The following is a 19,364-nucleotide window of genomic DNA, read 5'->3' as shown; positions in this document are numbered from 1 at the left end:
TTTTTTGAGAATGTGCGAGTTAAAATTGTATGTGGTCGCATTTGTGCGAGTGGACGCTCGCGCAACAGAACGCCGTTGTATCAGCAGCTGCTGCAGTCCGTAACGTAACTTATGTTGAAAATGAACGAGTGCATCATAAATACATTATCAAAACCGTGTTTTTGATTTATCCGGAATCACTACGGTACGCCTATAATAAGTGTTTATATTCTGACTATTTTATCCCAGGCTCGGCTCGGTTGCGGAGTTGCCCAGTGCCTGCGTGACTCGCCATAGACATTAACGGAGAGAAGGAGCTCCGGCTACAGTGTTCTTCCGCAAGACACGTGCAGTTTATTTATTGACGAACGTACACGTCACGCGCATTGCACACTGATGGTGAAACGCGCCAATTAGGAATTCAGGAATTAAGGCATATAAAAATGAAAAGGTCTCACGAAACACCGAGCCCCTTCCTACGTCTTTTCAGCGGTTAGATGAGAGTAATCACTCCACAGAGGAAAAGGAAATGATTATAAAATGCAGAAGGTAAGGTGTGAGATTTCTGATTTTTGTTACAACTATAAACTTTGATAACGAAAATCTGTATCAGCGTATTTAATATTTTAAAATGTAATGCATACATTTGAATGTTTAATGATTTTTAAAAGATAGAAAGATGATAATAGACAGAAAGATGATAATAGATAGATATAATATAATTCAAATGTAAATATATAGATTGTATAATTCAAATGTAAAATGCTTAAAATTACAGATTAAAATTACTGTCCAAAATCCATGAAAATCCTGAAATTTGGCAATGATAATTACCATATATTACATGTGTTTTTATATAATATATTACAGGCAGGCTATTTATGCTGCAACCCAGAAAGCCTTTGCTAACCTTGGTCCATTAAAACCACAATTCATCAGCTCAGCATGCATTGATTAATCCCATGGCATGTAGCAAAAAAAAAGAAAAAAAAGGTGCGACCAAATCATATGCTGGTGCGACCAACTGAGAAAGTTGGTAGCACCAGTGCAACCAGTGGAAAAGTTAGTCTGGAGCCCTGTACCCCCGTTGCTGAGAAATATAATGTAGCCATTAAGTAATGCAGCTATTTTATTAATAAAAGTCGCGGGGCAGCGTTCATCAGTTTCTGTGGTCCTGAACGTTTCTGTGTGCAGTGTGATCTCTGGTCTCTGTGCGCGAGTGACGTATGTGAGTGTGCTTCAACGCTGAATAAACTGACTTGGAACAGTCTGTCTTCCAGCCAATCAAAATCGAATATTCAGACAGACCATGGTATAAACATGAATTAACAATAGTACATTTACAAATTATCCTTAACATAGATGAATAAATTAATAATTTTAGTTCATGATACAAAATGCAACTGTTAACAAATTAAAGTTAATAGTAAAGTATCACCAGTTTTAATGAAATGGCATAGACTATTGTTATAAATTATATTAATGTATGTTAACACTTTTCTGAAAATAACCATATGGCATTCAAAAGAGGAGCACAACATCTGCAGATCAAATTTGCTGTTGTAGTGCTTTCTGCAGACATGTGCTCTTTAGACCAAATGCCTGCAAGAAACACTACTAAGATGACCGCTGTTCCACAAAACACATCATACTTTGTTTTACAAAATAGGACTTTGTTTGAGTCAACTAACGCTAGTTTGAGCATAGAAAACACATGTAAATAGCATAAATACACATATATTACGAACCAATCAAGCACAATAGATTTTAGACTATTTTGCAATTTCATGATCTGGTAGTGTAAAATGACAATGAACAGATTTTCAATTTCAACTTCAAATTGAGCCAAAATGTATTAAAACGTTTCAGTCAGTAATAGAAAGGTTGTTTTGATGTATAGATGTGCCTCTGTGGAAGAACAGATCATTTCCAGTTATTCATTATGTCCACTATCATCATTAAAGTATGCCTTAAATTCCCAAGTGGCATTTTTCATTGTCAAGAGATATGAAATGGTGAGAGTCTGTTAAGATTCAACCGTTGTATTTCTCCAGAATGAGCAACAAGGACACTCCTGCACCATTGAATGTGTGCGATGCATTTTTCATTCAAGTGACAATTCTTAATATACAGTAGGTTATACTTCCAAAACCAAATCTTAGTACGAGAGCCTTGTTGCAAAACTCTGGAGATCTGTAGACAAACGATCAAGATCATGTATGAGCTTCCATCAAAATCCCTCTGCAAAGTCAACTGCGGGTTTTATAAAAAATGCTGTATGAGCAGGTCAAACTACAGCCATATACTAACATCTAAATGCTGAACAAGGTGTTGGTGAAGAGAATGTGAAGTAGATCTACACATGTCTAAGGCATATGACTGTCAGTGGTGTCCAATACTGCTCCTAGGCTTTTCTGCTTAGTTTAGCTCCAACCCTAATAACAAACACCAGAACCAGCTTATCAGGATAACTAGAAACTTTCAAACAGGTATGTTGCAGCAGGTTGGAAATAAACTCTTCAGGATTGGATGATGAACACTATCGGCATAGATTTGCAGCTACCATTTATTTTCTTTTAAAATATAATACAGTGTTTTCACACAAATACAGAAGAATACACCCAAAAATAAATTCTGTCATCATTTACTCACCCTCAAATTGTTCCAAACCAGTATGAGAAAGAAGAAGATATTTTGAAGAATGTCGGGTAACCAAACAGTTGATGGGCCACATTGACTTCCATAGTATTTTTTTTCTATACTACTCCAACCATTTGGTTACCAACATTCTTCAAATTATCTTCTTTTGTGTTCAGCAGAACAGGTTTGCAACAACATAAGGGTGAGTAAATGATGACAATTTAAATTTGAAAAGAAAATATTTTATTATTTTAAATAACGATAAAGATATAGTTTAAAAAGTGTCTTAAAAATAAAAGAATAGTCCGCACCACAACTATAACGATAACAGATCAGAGAAAAAAAAAATGTATCGTTCTAATCACTTTAAGAACAATTTTCCAGCTGATGAATGATAAAAACATTGACAGCCAATCATAATCCATCCTGCTTTAAAGAGATCGAGCATTTTAAGTAGCAGACAACAAAACTGCAGCGCGTGCTTATAGTAAACAGGACATTATCGTACGTTGGTGTGGACGCTAATGTAGTTATCGTTATAGGTGTGAACGGGCCTTTAGAATTCTAGGAAAACCTAAGAAAATATCAAATGCAATAAAATGCATTTATTAGCCAAATAATGACACTGCAGAGACATTGTGAATGGAGCTCAATTCATCCTTGATACTATAGGGGCTCTCACACTTTATTTCATCTCATCTCCCAACAAGGAAAAAAAATCCTTCTCAGGACAATTAAAATAGCAACAGTTGTTGTTCGCTTTTGAGCTATGAGGAAATGTGCAACGGTTTGCAACCTTGTTATGACAACACATTTAAAATCAAAAAGTGAAGAAAACAAAAAGGATATTACTGTACCTCCGCACTTCACAGGGGATTATAGAAGACATGATAGAGATCATCAAATTACTAAATTCAGAATACATTTCACATTTAGGCAAAATCAAGCCAATAACACCAAATCTGGTCAAATATTTCAGAAGAGCTCCATCAAAATACATTTCAAAATGGATTGAGTGTATTTAGGTCACTTTTCAAAATCACATTTTCAGCTTTAATGACAAAAAAATAATTGAATCTTGATATATTCAGTTCCAACCCTGATCTTGCTCCTGAATATCTTAATTAGCTGCTTCAGTTGTGTTTGATCAGGGTTGGACCTGAACTTTGCAGGAAGATCTCCAGGAACAGGATTGGGCAACCCTGGTCTAGCACAATGGACGAAAGCTGTACTAAACTGTGTATAGTGATACATAACAGTAGGGTTCAATTTGTTAAAATCAGTTAATCCATTAGGCATCATGAACTAACAAGAACAGCATGTAGTAATCTTGGATAAATGTTAATACATTTTTGTTTTATCCATAATGTATTATGAACAAACATCAATAAACAAAAATATACATTTATAAATTAACTAATTAAATGCTGTAGAAATTGTTAGTTCATGGCAATTCATTAAAGGGTCAGTTCACCCAAAACTTTGTCAATTCTGTGAATAATCACTCACTCATGTCGTTCCAAACCCGTAAGACTTTCGTTAATTTTCAGAACACAAATGAAGATCTTTTTAATAAAATCTGAGAGGTTTCTATCCCTCCAATTACAGCCTAAGCAACTACCACTTTTTAACCCCAGAAAGGTAGTGAAGACATTATTAAAGTAATCCATGTGACTCCAGTGGTTTAACCTCAATTTTACGAAGCGATGCGAGTGCATTGTTTGTGCAAAAAGACAATTTACCAACACGCATTCACAAGAGCACCCCGACGCATTCGTGTTGTGTTGACACAAGAGCAGACGTTGTTGCGTTGAACGTGCGTCGGAGATTAATATTTTGTAAATAAAGTGGCAAATTATGTTTTTTGCGCAAACAAAGCACTTACATCGCTTCATAAAATTTAGGTTAAACACTGGAGTTACACATGGATTACTTTAATGATGTTGTGTATGTTGTTTGTTGTTGTTTATTTATTCATTGTATTTCTATGCTGTTGTGACACATAAATTTCCCCCTGTGGATTAATAAAGTAAATCAAATCAAATACTACATTTCTGGGGCTTGTAAGCTCTCAATTTCATTAAAAATATTTTTATTTGTGTTCCGAAGATGAACGAAAGTCTTACGCGTTTGGAACGACATGAGGGTGAGTAATTAATGACAGAATTGTCATTTTTGGGTGAACTATCTCTTTAAAGGTTTACATGTTTTGTTACTCTGTTAACACAAACTTTAGTGAAAAATATCTAATAAACACTCGTCATCCAAAAACACTGTAGGGGGGATTTTTTTTTATAGTAGCAATATACAGACTTGTATTGTCCAAGACTTTACCATTTTTCATAAACTTAAAATCAATTTCCCTCACATATTAAAAAGCTTTCAAATCATTATAAAATCCAAAATAATCAGCAGAAAAATCTGACTAACAGATCTGACTGGTTTACAATGTTGTTAAAGGGTTAGTTCACCCAAAAATGAAAATTCTGTCAGTATTTACTCACCCTCATGTTGTTCCAACCCCGTAAGACCTTCGTTCATCTTCGGAACACGAATTAAGATATTTTTGATGAAATCTGAGAGCTGGATCACTCCTTCATACTAGTCCATAGGCTTCTTCAGAGATTGAAACTTGCCGGCCTCGAAAAGTTATTAAAGACATCGTTAAAATAGTCCGAGTGACTACAGTGGCTCAATCTAAAGTATATCATGCGACGAGAATACTTTTTGTGCGCAAAAACAAACATAAATAACGACTTTATTTCAACTATTCATTTCCTTCTTTTTGGGCCTCTAGTCAGTTAACGTAGTGTGATTCCGTAGAGCTACGTCACACGTAGGCTCACTATTGGCCGACGCTGGTCATGTGCGTGATGCATGTGACGTATAACAACAGAAGCTTACGCTATTACACTAGTGAACTGACTCGAGGCCCACAGAGAAGGAAATGAATAGTTGAAATAAAGTCGTTATTTTTGTTTTTTTTGCGCACAAAAAGTGTTCTCGTCGTTTGATAAACTTAAGATTGAGCCACTGTAGTCACTTGGACTATTTTAACGATGTCTTTAATAACTTTTCGAGGCCGGCAAGTTCAATCCCTGAAGAAGCCTATGGAGGAGTGATCCAGCTCTCAGATTTCATCAAAAATATCTTAATTCGTGTTCCGAAGATGAACGAAGGTCTTATGGGGTTGGAACAACATGAGGGTGAGTAAATACTGACAGAATTTTCATTTTTGGGTGAACTAACCCTTTAACTTGTTAATATATGCATATTTATTCAATATTTATGTCTTTTTAATATTGGTTGCATGTCATCCAATGCCAGATAACATTTTTAGGTACAAATTGTAACAGCCTCACTTCCATGGCGTAAATCTTTAACAGTTAACAGCATAATAAAGAGAATATAAACATAGGCTATATATAAACATAGTTCAAATTATTTTATTTATAACTCATGCATGCAAGTTTTAAAATCAAGTGAAAATGTGAGATTGAAAACCAGTCAGTTTTCTCCCACTCAGGACAATGGGGCTCATTTGTCTTTACAGAAAAGGGTTAATAAAATCTTAATTCAAGATGGTCTAACTATAATTCAGCCCGTATTGTCATGCAGCAGAAGAAATGACATGTAGAGCCCTACATTCAAGAGAATCCACATTTCAGTTTTGATGGAGCCCTTCTTAAATGAGGCACCCGTGGGGCATTTGAATGGATGCAAGGGACAGAGAGAGAGATACAGCAGTTAGAGATGACTTACTCTGCCTTGGCTCCCTGGACCAGGAGGGTGGTAATGCAGTCAATGCTGCCTGCACGGGCCGCTTTGTGGAGGGGGGTTTCACCAACATAGTCCTACAAAACAGACAGACAGAGAGAGAGAGAGAGAGAGAGAGAGAGAGAGAGAGAGAGAGAGAGAGAGAGAGAGAGAGAGAGAGAGAGAGAGAGAGAGAGAGAGAGAGAGAGAGAGAGAGAGAGAGAGAGAGAGAGAGAGAGAGAGAGAGAGAGAGAGAGAGAGAGAGAGAGAGAGAGAGAGAGAGAGAGAGAGAGAGAGAGAGATTTTTGATTTTTATAAAACAACTTTATTACATGTCACTTCAATTCATCAAAAAGTCAACACCACAAAATATCAAAACACAACTCTCCCTCCTCCACTGTACAGATAGCATCATTGTAACACCACTGCTGTACAAAAGTTCCCACATCATTCATTGCTCTGTAATACCTAAAATCTATTGTGATTCTAGATCTTACAAAAGCTTTGAAAACAGGCAAAAGCTCCTGACCATGTGTATTCTCAATTGTATTTCTTCTTGTGATAAGTGTGGCAAGTTTTGCTTGACCTACCAAAAAATTTATCAACTGCCATTTTATCTTTTGATTCTGCCTATAGCCAGCTCCCAAAATAAAAGTGCTTTGAGTATATACCTCTCCACACTTTAAAAAAAACTGGCTTAATATATCAAACAGTGGCATCAATCTTTCACATTCTGAATAGCAATGAAATACAGTCTCTCTGTGCCCACAAAAAATACACTTGTCATCAACACTAGGGTTGATAACAGATATAAAAGCATTTACTGCCACAACACCATGTAAGATTCTCCACTGTAAATCACCAACACGTTTTATCAATGGTGGTTTATACAGCACCCTCCACACTGGTTTTACTTCATCATCTATTGCAAGTTTACTTCTCCACACGGTGTCAGGTCTTTTATCTAACATTGTTTTGTTATACACTTTCACAAAACATTTGTACATCAATTTACCCCCCAACATGGTCAAGTCCAAATCCGTTAAAACTTTCAAATCCAATAAAGGTCCTGTTGCATCTTTAAAATCTGGTGTAAGACCAAGTTTTGGAAAGGAATCAGTCTCATCCAAACTTACAGACCCATCTTCAAATCCTTTTAACAACTTTAAATCATCATCTGTTAATTTTCCCTTCCAAAGTTCAATTATTTTTGCAGTTTGGCGAGTTGATCTCTGCCCCAGCAAAGTAGCCACCGCATTAATGTCATTCAGTTCAGGCCCGGCCACATCAATGATATGCTTCAATTGAACATTTTTGGAGGTGCACAGTATCTGGGTGAGACCCATCATGCTCTCGCCTGTTACATCCAGCCTAGCTCCTTTAACCAGGGGTTCTTCAAGCAACCAGAACAAAGAGTCTGTTTTCTCCAGTCTATGAATGACAAAAAGTCTCCAGACTTTAAAAAGTCCACGATAGAAAGATGGTAGTCCATTAAGGCAAATGTTCTTGTGGTCCATTAAAAACAGTGCAGCATCCAGGCCAAGACCTTCTACTCTTTGTAAGATCGTTTTGGCCATCATTCTCCACACCAGATCCGCAGATCCCTTCAAAAACTTTTGTACAAATTGTAAGCGGAAGGTCGCTAGCCGACTTTGCAGGTGTACCAGGCCCTGCCCACCCTCCTCTCTGGGCAAATAAAGCACACTTTGAGGAATCCAGTGTAGTTTGTCCCAGAAAAAATTTACCAAAATTGTCTGTAATTTTCTAAATTATTAATGACTAGCACTCTTCCTCGAAAAGACATTTGTGGATGGATCCATTTCCATTTTTTAAGTCTGCCCTCTATCTTTTCCACAATTCCCTCCCAATTTTTCTGTTGTGCAGCTTCATCACCAAGGTATACTCCCAAGTATTTGAAACCCCCCCTTTTCCATATCATCTCACCAGGTAACTTTGGTAAGCCCTCCTCCCATTTTCCAATTGCCAGAGCATCACTCTTCTCCCAATTTACTCTAGCAGATGAAATTAAACCAAAGTCCTTTACCACAGACACCAAGTTTTCAATATCCTTTTGACTATTAACTATTATTATAACATCGTCAGCATATGCTGACACCTGATGCTGTAACTCTGTGCAATGCAATGATAACCCCACAATTTTATTTCTTAGCTTAATTAGCAAAGGTTCAATGGCTAGGGAGTTTAACATACCTGATAGTGCACACCCTTGTCTTATACCCCTACTGATATTAAACGGGGCGCTTAAACCACCATTGACTTTCAGCATGCTTTCAATGCTCTGGTACAACACTCGAATCATTTTAACAAATTTTGATCCAAAACCAAAAGACTCTAAAGCCTTCCACAGATACTGATGTTCAATTCTGTCAAAGGCTTTTTCCTGGTCAAGCGAGATGAGCCCTAAATCCACCCCCAAAAAACCAGAAACATCCAAAACATCTCTTATTAGATGAATATTATCTAAAATGTATCTACCTGGCACACAATACGTCTGATCCAAATGAACAACTTGGTCCATTACTTCTTTCAGTCTGTTAGCCAAGGCCTTAGATAGAATCTTCATATCAGAACATAACAAGCTTATAGGACGCCAGTTCTTAATCTCCTGTAGATTGCCCTTCTTAGGAAGCAGTGTTATAACAGCTCTTCTGCAACTCAAAGGCAACGAGCCTTCTGTCAGACTCTCATTAAGAACACTTAATAAGTCCTCACCAAGCACAGACCAGAACTCCTTATAAAACTCCACAGGGAGTCCGTCAATACCAGGAGACTTCCCACCCTCCATATCTTTAAGGGCATTCAAAAGTTCCTGATTGGACAAGGGTCTTTCCAGATGTGCCTTTGAGTCTTCAGCAACACTGGGCAATCCTTCAAGGAAACCGGCAGACAGCTGAACATTCTCTTTATATTCACTCTTGAACAGTTTGTTGTAGAAGCTTACAGCTCTCCGTCTTATTTCATTTGCTTCAGTTAAATCCTGGCCACTTTCTGACCGTAGAGAGTGAATATATCTGCATTGTCCATTCTTTTTCTCCAAGCTGAAGAAAAATTTAGTTGGGGCGTCCATTTCAGTTACATTCTGCTGCCTTGACCTTATCAGAGCTCCTTGTGCCTTTATACCAAGCATATTTTCCAAAAGAGACCTTTTGGACTTTAATGTCTCAGCTTGTCTTGGTTCTCTTTTAACATCAGCCAACGCTTGTAAGTTAACAATTTCAGATTCCAATTGTCTCATGTCTCGAGTGATGTCTCGAGAAACATTGAAAGCATACTGTTGACAGAGCATTTTTATTTCGATTTTTCCATAGTCCCACCATTGTCTCAAATCATTAAAACCTTGCTTTCTTAATTTAAATTGACTCCAAAAGAAAAATTCAAATCGCTCAACAAAGAGGTATTCAAATGCCAATACGCACTTTTAACTTTAACATTTGCAATAAACACCTGACATGAAACCAAGAAATGATCAGTAAAACCAACTGGCACAATTTCACATTTCTTCACAACATTTACATGGTGTTTAAAGCAATAAAAACGATCAAGTCTTGCCATGGAAAGAAAATTATCTCTTGTATGGAACCACGTATACTGCTTCACATTGCTATTAAATTCTCTCCATAAATCACATAAACTATGTGTCTCTATTAATTCACGAAGAACTCGGCTTGAAGCCGCATGAGGCTCAACATGGTTCCTGTCCAACATATCATTTTCTGTGCAGTTGAAGTCTCCACCCAAAAACACATATTCATCAGTTTTACAACTCTGTAAAGTTGTATTTAAACTATTAAGAAAACCAATTCGTTCTACACCATTTGTAGGGGCATACACATTTATAAACACCATCTTGCACTTTTCAAAAGTAGCCCGTATTATCATGAGCCTGCCAGCTATTACCTCTTCCACCTGACATGATACAGGCAAAAACCTTTTTGCAAATAAAACAGCCCCTCCTCCTCTGTTAGAACTCATATGTGTTAGCAGACTTCTCCCTCCATTCTCTTTTCCAATCAATTGCATTCATGCAGTCGCTATGAGTTTCCTGTACATACATTACATCTATATTCTTTTGTTTTATTAACTCATACAGCAACATCCTTTTCTGAACATCTCTTGCACCGTTTATATTAAGTGAGCCCACCCTTATTGCACTCATTAATAAAAGTGTAAAAAACTGGCACAAAATATTCCTTAAAATAAAGGAACACATGGAATTATGTTGTTTCAAACCATTTTCTGTTTGTATCTCTTGTCTCAATTTAGCGACAAACTTTTTAAGCCTGTAAATTTCTTGCACAGTGAATTGTTCAGTTCCTTCACCCCTCATTAGTGTTCCAACTGCCTCAATAAACAATCTCCGATCAGGAAACGAATCCACAACATGTACGTTTTTCATATTCTTAGTTTTGTGCAAAAAAGCCCTGATTTTCACAAACGAATATTCACTCTGTTTTCCTCTATTTTTACTATCAGTTGCCTCATCTGAATCATCCACTGTGCTGTATTCACTATCATCATGTTTAACATCACTGTCACTAAAATGACTGGCTCTTTCCATCTTTGTCTTAGCCCTTTTCCTCTTGATAGTAGGAGTTTTGAATTTGTTTTCCTCATTGACTGGTTCACTGTCACTCCTCCTCCCTCTAAAACAGCCTCTGCAGCCTCAACCACATGACTACATTCAACAAGCACTTCCCCATCTGTCCCCTCTATCTCCATGTCATTCACCTGTTCACTCACATTCTCTTGTGTTTTCTCACCATCCATCACATTATCCTGTACCTGCTCTTCCACTACACCTTCACCACCATCCTCAGCAGTGACAACATTAGCACCATCAGTCTTTTCTGGACACGCACGTCTTATGTGGCCCTCTCGTCCGCATCCAAAACACTTCATTGTCTCAGATGAAACAAAAACGATCTAATCAAATCCATCAATCTTAAATTTAAAAGCCACACTGAGTTCATCTATTTCACTTTTCAAAATCATGTGAACCTGACGTCTAAAACATTCAACATGTTTTTAATAACGGCGATTTACAGCCTAAAGGAATCTTTTTCATTTGAGAGACTACCTTTCCGTGCCTTGATAATTCTGCCAACAATATCTCATCCTTTATGAAGGGAGGGACATTTGACAGTGTAACTTTCCTTGCTGGGCTGAACCAAAGGTATTACCGGGGTAAAAGTATCTTTTATTACCACCCCACTTTGAACCACACTAGTCACTTTCTCTATACTGTCGAGAAAAATAACGACGGGACTACTCAATCGTGACGCTGACATGATACTCTCATACCCGACGGCCTTTCCAACCGCGAGACTGCACTCTTCAACCGAGCAATTCATCACCGGCACGATTTTAATTCCGTGCCTGCGTGAGATTCTGTCAAACGCCGCTCGCTCTAAAGCCGCCGGCGCCGCCATTGCCAGTGTGCAATGCACCTGGCCAGCAAACGCTGGCAGGCGGCGTTCTCAGCTTATAACCTCGCACAAAGACTTTCTTTCCTACACAAGAACTCGAACTTTAAACTCCTTCAAAAAAAAAAAACCGTTGTACTCAAACACAGCAAGAGAAAAAAGGACAGAAAAGGACAGAAAAAACTCACTCGTTTCGCACCACACTCTCACGCAGCCTCCGCTCACACTCACTCCCAACATCCGCTCAGAGAGAGAGAGAGAGAGAGAGAGAGAGAGAGAGAGAGAGAGAGAGAGAGAGAGAGAGAGACAGAGAGAGAGAGAGAGACAGAGAGAGAGAGAGAGAGAGAGAGAGAGAGAGAGAGAGAGAGAGAGAGAGGAGAGAGAGACAGACAGACAGAGAAGAGAGAGAGAGAGAGAGAGAGAGAGACAGACAGACAGACAGAGAGAGAGAGAGAGAGAGAGAGAGACAGACAAGACAGACAGAGACGAGAGAGAGAGAGAAGAGACAGACAGAGAGAGAGAGAGAAGAGAGAGAGAGAGAGAGAGAGAAGAGAGAGGAGAGGAGGAGAGAGAGAGAGAGAGAGAGAGAGAGGAGTGAGAGAGAGGAGAGAGAGAGAGAGGAGAGAGAGAGTTCACTTTTTAACTCGTCGTCTGATAACCAAAACAGCAAAAAATAACCAGCAAAACTTACTACATTATGTGAACCTTAAAATAAAGTGAGAGCAGAATGTCAGCGTGCAGCGAGAAACGACACTCTCCAGAGGATGCTACTCAATCTTTCAGTCCAAATATAGAAATGCTATGAAATCAGCCTTTTGCTTAAAATGTGGGACAATTGTGGTTCTCAAAATAATCTAGATTAAATTAACTCAACTAATTGCAATCATGTTAATAATCGTGACAGGCTGAGCTGATCTATTAGATAAAGCAAATGTCTGCAAAGTGTTATTTTAGCATTATTCATTATTACCTTTATAGCGTTTATTAATAAAAGGAGCTAATTCACTTTCATTTTAGTTAGTTTTAGTAATTTTGTCATGTGATTTTTTTTATTTAGCTTTTCAGTTTTAGTAATTTTAGTACTTCAACTGTACTTCAAACCGTCCTCCTCTTAGCTAGTTGCTAAGGCAACATTTCTAATTTTTTATTTATTTATTTATTTATTTTTAATTGTTTGTTTGTAATTTTTCTTCAGCTTTATGCCAATTTTGGTTACACTTTACTGTAAGGTGAGGTAGATACATTGTACTTAATGAAGTACAGCACATCAATTAACGACATGTACTTAATATACAGTTAAGGTTAGGTTTAGTGTTAGTTACTTGTAGTCATGCATAATTTACTGTTATTACTATAGTAAGTACATGTAGTAATAACAGTAAATTATGCATGTATTTACTGTTGTTACTAAAGTAAGTACATGTCATGTAGTAACATGTAAATGTCACCTTAAAATAAAATGTAATGTGTGTAGACTACCCAGAGTGCTGCTGAATATGGCAGCATTCACCATTTTGCTGGAAGTGAAAGTGCAATCTCTCCGTCACAACCCAGCATCATCATTTATTTAGAAGCTGGTGGATCATCCTGGCAGAGCAGCAAAGGCGCTCCCAGCAGGAGCAATACACTTTTCTCTTTGACAGAGAGCTACAGTAAACACTTAAATGAGTGGCTGAGCTTCACCCAGCCCTTTCAGCAAAAATGATTCACTGGAAAAGAATGTGTGCAAAACTCATCGAGGTATCAAAAGACAAGACTGTGTGAGAGAGCAGTCGATGGGAAGGGTCATGCCCTTAAATGAATAATGCTGAACTGTCTGAGCCACCGGGGATGTGAAACTAGCCTATATTTGGAGAACACATCACGGGTTATGTAACAATGGCCTAGTAATCTCATTTCTCTGCTGTAACACACCAATGAATGGTTGGGGTGGAGAATACATGAACAATCGGAAATGTGCTCATATGCTGACGGGGATTACCACATTCTGCACATATGGAAAACATAATAGTGATGCAGTACACGAACACAGCGAAACAACCACAGTCGTGATTGAAGGGCCCAGGGCCGCAAAAAACTCTGCACCGAGTAAACTCAGGCTGATTGGGTCTGGTATAAGCCATATTTTCATAAAAACCTCTACTTTCAAATGGGGAAACCGTAGGGGTTTACGGTATGACTACAGTCTTAAATCAAGCTGGGACTCGATATCTTGTTAGATTTACAGAAGCGGTTGCCAGAAATTCACCTTAAAAACTACAGTGACAATGTTTCAGGTTTTACAGGATGGCATATTGGTACCTTTTTATTTTAGAACTCATAACCAAATAATTTCATTAAGTGATAGGCTATAATGTTTAGGCCCCCATATAAGTAAAGCAAAATCGGATAAAGAACTTGACAATTTCAAACAAAATCAGGCCAAAATGAAGTTCGTTTGGAGTTTGAACAAGCTTGCCAAAGCGAACTATCCGAAAAAGGTCGTGGTCAGGTCAGACGTCCGCCAGTAAAAACACGAACATACTGTAGAGCCACTTTATAGTAGAAATTAAATTACGTAAACAAATTAAAAGTTATTTAAAAAGTACAAAATATCGAGCACTATATAGAATTTTTTTTTATATCGTTACCGACAATGGTGTACCGTCGATAAATACCGATACCGTTTTATCGCCCAGCCCTAATCAGGGCCTTTAATATACCAATCTACCAAACTTACGAACAACCAAAATCTGTTTTTTTACCTTAAATGTACTGTTAACCACCATGATAAATCATAAACGGCCTGTCCATAAAACATGGTCAAAACTCCTATATAGACACAGGATCATACACACAAACACCACACTAAAATAATGCAATAAACATTAAACAAATAAAACTAAACATCCTAATGTACATTACTGATAAAAAAAATGAGAAGAAACCAAGTCACATCATTCCAGTTTTTCCACAGAAAATTATGACCACAGAAATCATAGTTTTTACTATGACACTACAAACAAATTTTAATGTATTTTATTGTAAAATGACAATTCAATGTTAGGCCATACAGTTTTTTTTTGTTGTTGTTGCAAAAACAGCTTCATGTTCTTGAATTAAAAACAAAAGTTGTTTGAGATTTGTTTTTTTTTGTAAATTTAGGCTAGTTCAAATATAGCATAGTTCAAATTATCAAAAAATGTGTTAATAACAAATGATCTGTGTGGCGGTATTTATGACAGTTTTTCCTGTGGTATCGAAAATCGATATTTTTCAAGGTATTGTATGGAAGTTGGAAATTCCAGGATCGTGACAACACTACTGCTTGGTTTTCTCACATAACTCCACGTTGATAGCTGCAGTTTTAAATAGGCCTAGCCTTAGAACGCCGATGCATCTCGTATATCGCCTCATAAGACAGTGATGTCTTACCTGTCTGTTTAGATCAGCTCCAGCTTGCAGCAGCCAGAGCAAGCACTGAGGATGACCCCCAAAGGCAGCAATGTGAGCAGGCGTCTGGGCAAACCGAGAGGTCACAGAGTTCACACCACATCCCACCTGCACCAGACGCATTACACACTCCAGCTGGGTGATGGGAGAGGACAAAGGAAAAGTGCATTTAAATAGTGCTCAACTGATATGGGCTTTTCAATAGCTGATGGTAATTGATACCGATAGAGCAGGATAGCAGATGTAATGCCGATATTGAAAATACAATACATAAATGCATAAAACAATTTAATGATAACAAATGAGATGTAGACAAACTGCTGAAATTTCTGTAGTTTTGTATATGGACCCTTCACATTTCCGGGGTTCTCAGTAGTGGAAGTCGTCATAAGTTGGGTAAACTTGTATAGTGGTGAACGAAAACTACACCTAATATAATTTTTACGTTCCCATTTGCTCCAATAGCAAAAGAAAAAAATCCACAATGACATTTCTATGACTTTACAAAAGTGGAAACAAATATTTAGCTAGAGATTGATTACGATGGTCAGAAGAGAAAAATGTCAAATTTGCCATCACTCCCTTAGCCGTTGTATAGGCCACATATTCTAAACACAATCATCGCTTTGACCAGTCGAATGAGAAAAGACAGCTGTCCGTTACTGCATTCACTACTACAGGTAAGAAGATAGCTGAGAAGATAACTTATCTGATCCGAGGGAGACGAGTTTAAGAACAGAACACACAAAGCGCAGTACGAAACTGTGTTTAGCACACCGTTATTTGTGTCCATGCACCATCTGTGTTGTTTTCTCTGCAGCCTCTCTGGCCTTCTGAGGAGCCAACTTTCACCCGAGCATATTCATATTCGAGCATGAACATGTAAAACAATATAAAAACACGATAACCATATGTCACAGTCTGTGAAATGAGTCCATTATTCTCCAATAGGTTTAACAACACCTCTGTTAATCATCTAAATCAGACATAATAATTGGTCTTGCTTTAACGCACGTGACTAAGAAAACAATTGCATTTGACAAAGGAGCCATTTAGTACATTTGATAGATGGTTACTGTTGTGTTTTCAACATTCCTTGATCCTCGTTCCTGCAAGATCTCAAATGTCACCCTGACTCTTCCTGTTATTCATCTAATCAACAGTGCAGTGCCTTAAAAACGATTCTACTCTAGACACTCCCATGCTTAGAAGACATTACACCCATCCAGATGAAGCAAACAACACAGAGAAAGTGGGAGTGGCACCAGAACAGAGAAGTTTATAGCTTCCTCATTCTCTCTTTTAGAAGTCATATATCAGATTTGGCATCACTTTAATTCAACTGGAATCTAAAACCCTTTTGATCAAGCTCATACACACTGACACTGCCTTGAAACATTGCGGTGCAAGTTCATGCATGCATCCTGTGGAGCTATAAACGTGCAGAAAATGTTTTCCCTTTTCAGTAACACATTTCTAAAAATAAACCGATGGGTTGATGATGTTTATATCAGCCTGCTGTCTCTCATACTTCATCTGGTTGGGTAACTTTGAGACATCTGAGAACACGACACATCAGGCATCAGTTACATGAATAATGTAGCCATTCAGAAAGTGAGGGGAACCTGAAGTTCAGCATCATTACCTGAGAAAAGACTACACCCACAGGTATCAATCTAAAAATACACCTGTATGAATACTGACATGTATGACCATGTGAATCAAAAACACTTATTCATAAACTTATGTCATCATTTATTCACCCTCAAGTTGAACCAAACCTGTATGAGTTTCTTCAGTTGAAGACAAAAGAAGATATTTTGAAAAATGTTGTTAACCAGACAGTTGACAGTAGCATTGACTTCCATTGTATTTTTTCCCCAACTATGAATGTAAATGGGTAACGTTACCGTCCACTGTCTGGTTCACAACATTATTTAAAATATCTTCTTTTGAAGGAACTCGTGCAGGTTTGGAACAACTTGGTAATTTTTGGGGTGAACCATCCCTTTAAATCAGTGTAACCATATTTCATCGTGTCCAAACAGAAATTATCTAAATATTCTTCTGAGGCCGGTTATTCATATGGCAACGTAAAATGAAAGTGTTATTTATTTGTCATAAGCTATATAGTATAAAATGAATGAATAAATCAATGCAACATTTTAGTTCGTGTGATATTTTATTTTATATGGAATGCATTCAATTCATTTTTGGTGCGTTATATCTGCTCTTTTGAATGTCATCGTCAGTAACAACTGCATTTCTTTTCTACGTCTTCAAAATACGAAAGGGTCGGTAACGGTTTTAACGGCAGCGTTAAAAAAAACATTCGTCTTCGTATCATTCTTGGCTTCTTGCTCTTTTATATTCACTAAGGGTTTATAATCACTAGACAAGCCTGTTATAATCACGACACAGTAAAATGGGAAACCAAATGAAAAGGAAAGATCAAGCCAAACTGCCGCCTTTTCAACTAGATCGTCAGCGCACGTCAGATCCAACACGATGACATTTGCATGGATTAATGATCTGCTTCTGACGCGGTTTGGGTAGCATCGCGAATAACTTAACATCTTTATGGGAAGTAACGAATACATTTGTCCACATTGTGGCTGGGTGATAATTTAACTGTGCATGATGATGATGTACCTTGCCGAAGTGTGCAGCCCAGTGTAGAGGCGTCCACCCGTAGAAGGAGTCCTCCACCGAGAGCTGGTCTGCGCTGCACTGGAGGAGCGAGCACAGCGCGCCCACATCTCCATCTCTGCACGCCCGGTGAAGAGGGAAGCGAATATTCAGCACCTCCTCGCTAGAAAACCCAGACTCCAGTCCCACCGACATTACTGAACACTCGCCTTTACAAATGCGTGCAAACAGGAATTGTCTCAAAAATGGTGGACTTTACACGATGTCTGCTCTTATTAAGTGCACCGCCCAAACAAAGAGCTTACAAGGGGGAGGCGACGCGAGACTAGACGCACAGCGTGCTCACATACACACACTGCGCGCTCGCTGAAGGAACGAAACTTCACATTGGGAATCTCTCGAAACCTAAAACGGATCATTTTAGATTCAGGACTGGAGCTATGCCCACTACAATATGACCGTACACCAAAGCCCGAAACGGATCACTTGAGACTCCGTACCGAGGCTGCGCATGCCCACTACAATCTAAACCTAACACAAAACCAGACACGGAATGTTTCAGACCCGGACGGGGCCTGCGCGTGCCCACTAAACGACCCTCAAAACCAGAAACGGATCCCTTGAGACTTCGAACTGACACTGCGCATGCTCACTACAAAATAAACGTACCACAAAACCAGATAAGGGAGACCTCGAGGATCCGGAGGATGGAGTCACGCATGCGCTTTGCAATCTGAACGTGGCGTGGCGAAGAGCACGGTTGCAACAATGTGGCAGAACCGTCACATAAAAATATATATTTTGAAAGTAGCCTACTAAAATGAAATACTTATCTCCCATAAGAAAATACGGGAACACTTTATTTTATAGTTTCATTGTTACATATGTTGCATGTTGTTACTATAGTAATAACTTTACATTATGCATTATTACATGCAACTAAACCAAACCTAACCCTATAGTAATATACCCTGAAGTTACTTAATATTACTCCATTCTTAAATGTATAACAGTGTAACAAAGACACCTTAGAATCAAGTGTAACCGATAATACATTTTAGCCCATTAAATGTTTTGTAAGATTAAAATGAATAGATTTTTGTTGGATAAAGTTAGAAACTACACCTTTTGTCAGGTATTCGTCATACAATTTACAAATTGTTTGGTGACTAATTTATCACAAAAAAGTATTTGAATGCATTTTTTTAAACAAGTGTAATGCAAATGAGACATAGCATAGGTGTGAATTTACCTAATAAAAGCCCCATACTCTATGGTTCTCAAGATATTGTAAACCTTATAGAAACTACAGTGAGTACAAACAGGAATGCTATTAACTGGACACTTTTTGAACAGTTTTTTCACCATTTGATTTTTGTTTCAACCATCTCCATCATACCAACCAAAATCATGTCCAGACACATTCATTATCCACACAGAGGGAATAATACAAAAGATAAACAG

The 19,364-nt window shown here is 38.0% G+C and overlaps 1 protein-coding gene across 2 annotated transcripts in view; it reads right to left on the bottom strand.

Annotated features, from left to right (window-relative positions):
- Positions 1 to 18,241, bottom strand: part of ankrd10b (ankyrin repeat domain 10b) — a 37,662-nt gene extending 19,421 nt beyond the window's left edge. Inside the window, exons 1-3 of one of the 2 annotated variants that reach the window (XM_056251817.1) lie at positions 17,904 to 18,241; positions 15,234 to 15,386; positions 6,382 to 6,473 (exon numbers count right to left, since the gene is read on the bottom strand). In XM_056251817.1, the coding sequence (XP_056107792.1) occupies positions 6,382 to 6,473; positions 15,234 to 15,386; positions 17,904 to 18,095 (437 nt within the window). In that variant the 5' untranslated portion in view covers positions 18,096 to 18,241. The remainder of the gene's footprint in view (positions 1 to 6,381; positions 6,474 to 15,233; positions 15,387 to 17,903) is intronic. The other variant, XM_056251816.1, reaches the window with a different exon arrangement.
- Between the last annotated feature and the right edge of the window lie 1,123 nt (positions 18,242 to 19,364).

The sequence above is a fragment of the Rhinichthys klamathensis genome, unplaced genomic scaffold, assembly GCF_029890125.1.
Source record: "Rhinichthys klamathensis goyatoka isolate OS25496 unplaced genomic scaffold, OSU_Roscu_1.1 h1tg000090l_1, whole genome shotgun sequence".
Classification (NCBI taxonomy): Eukaryota; Metazoa; Chordata; class Actinopteri; order Cypriniformes; family Leuciscidae; genus Rhinichthys; species Rhinichthys klamathensis.
This window is presented reverse-complemented; position numbering and strand designations above follow the sequence as displayed.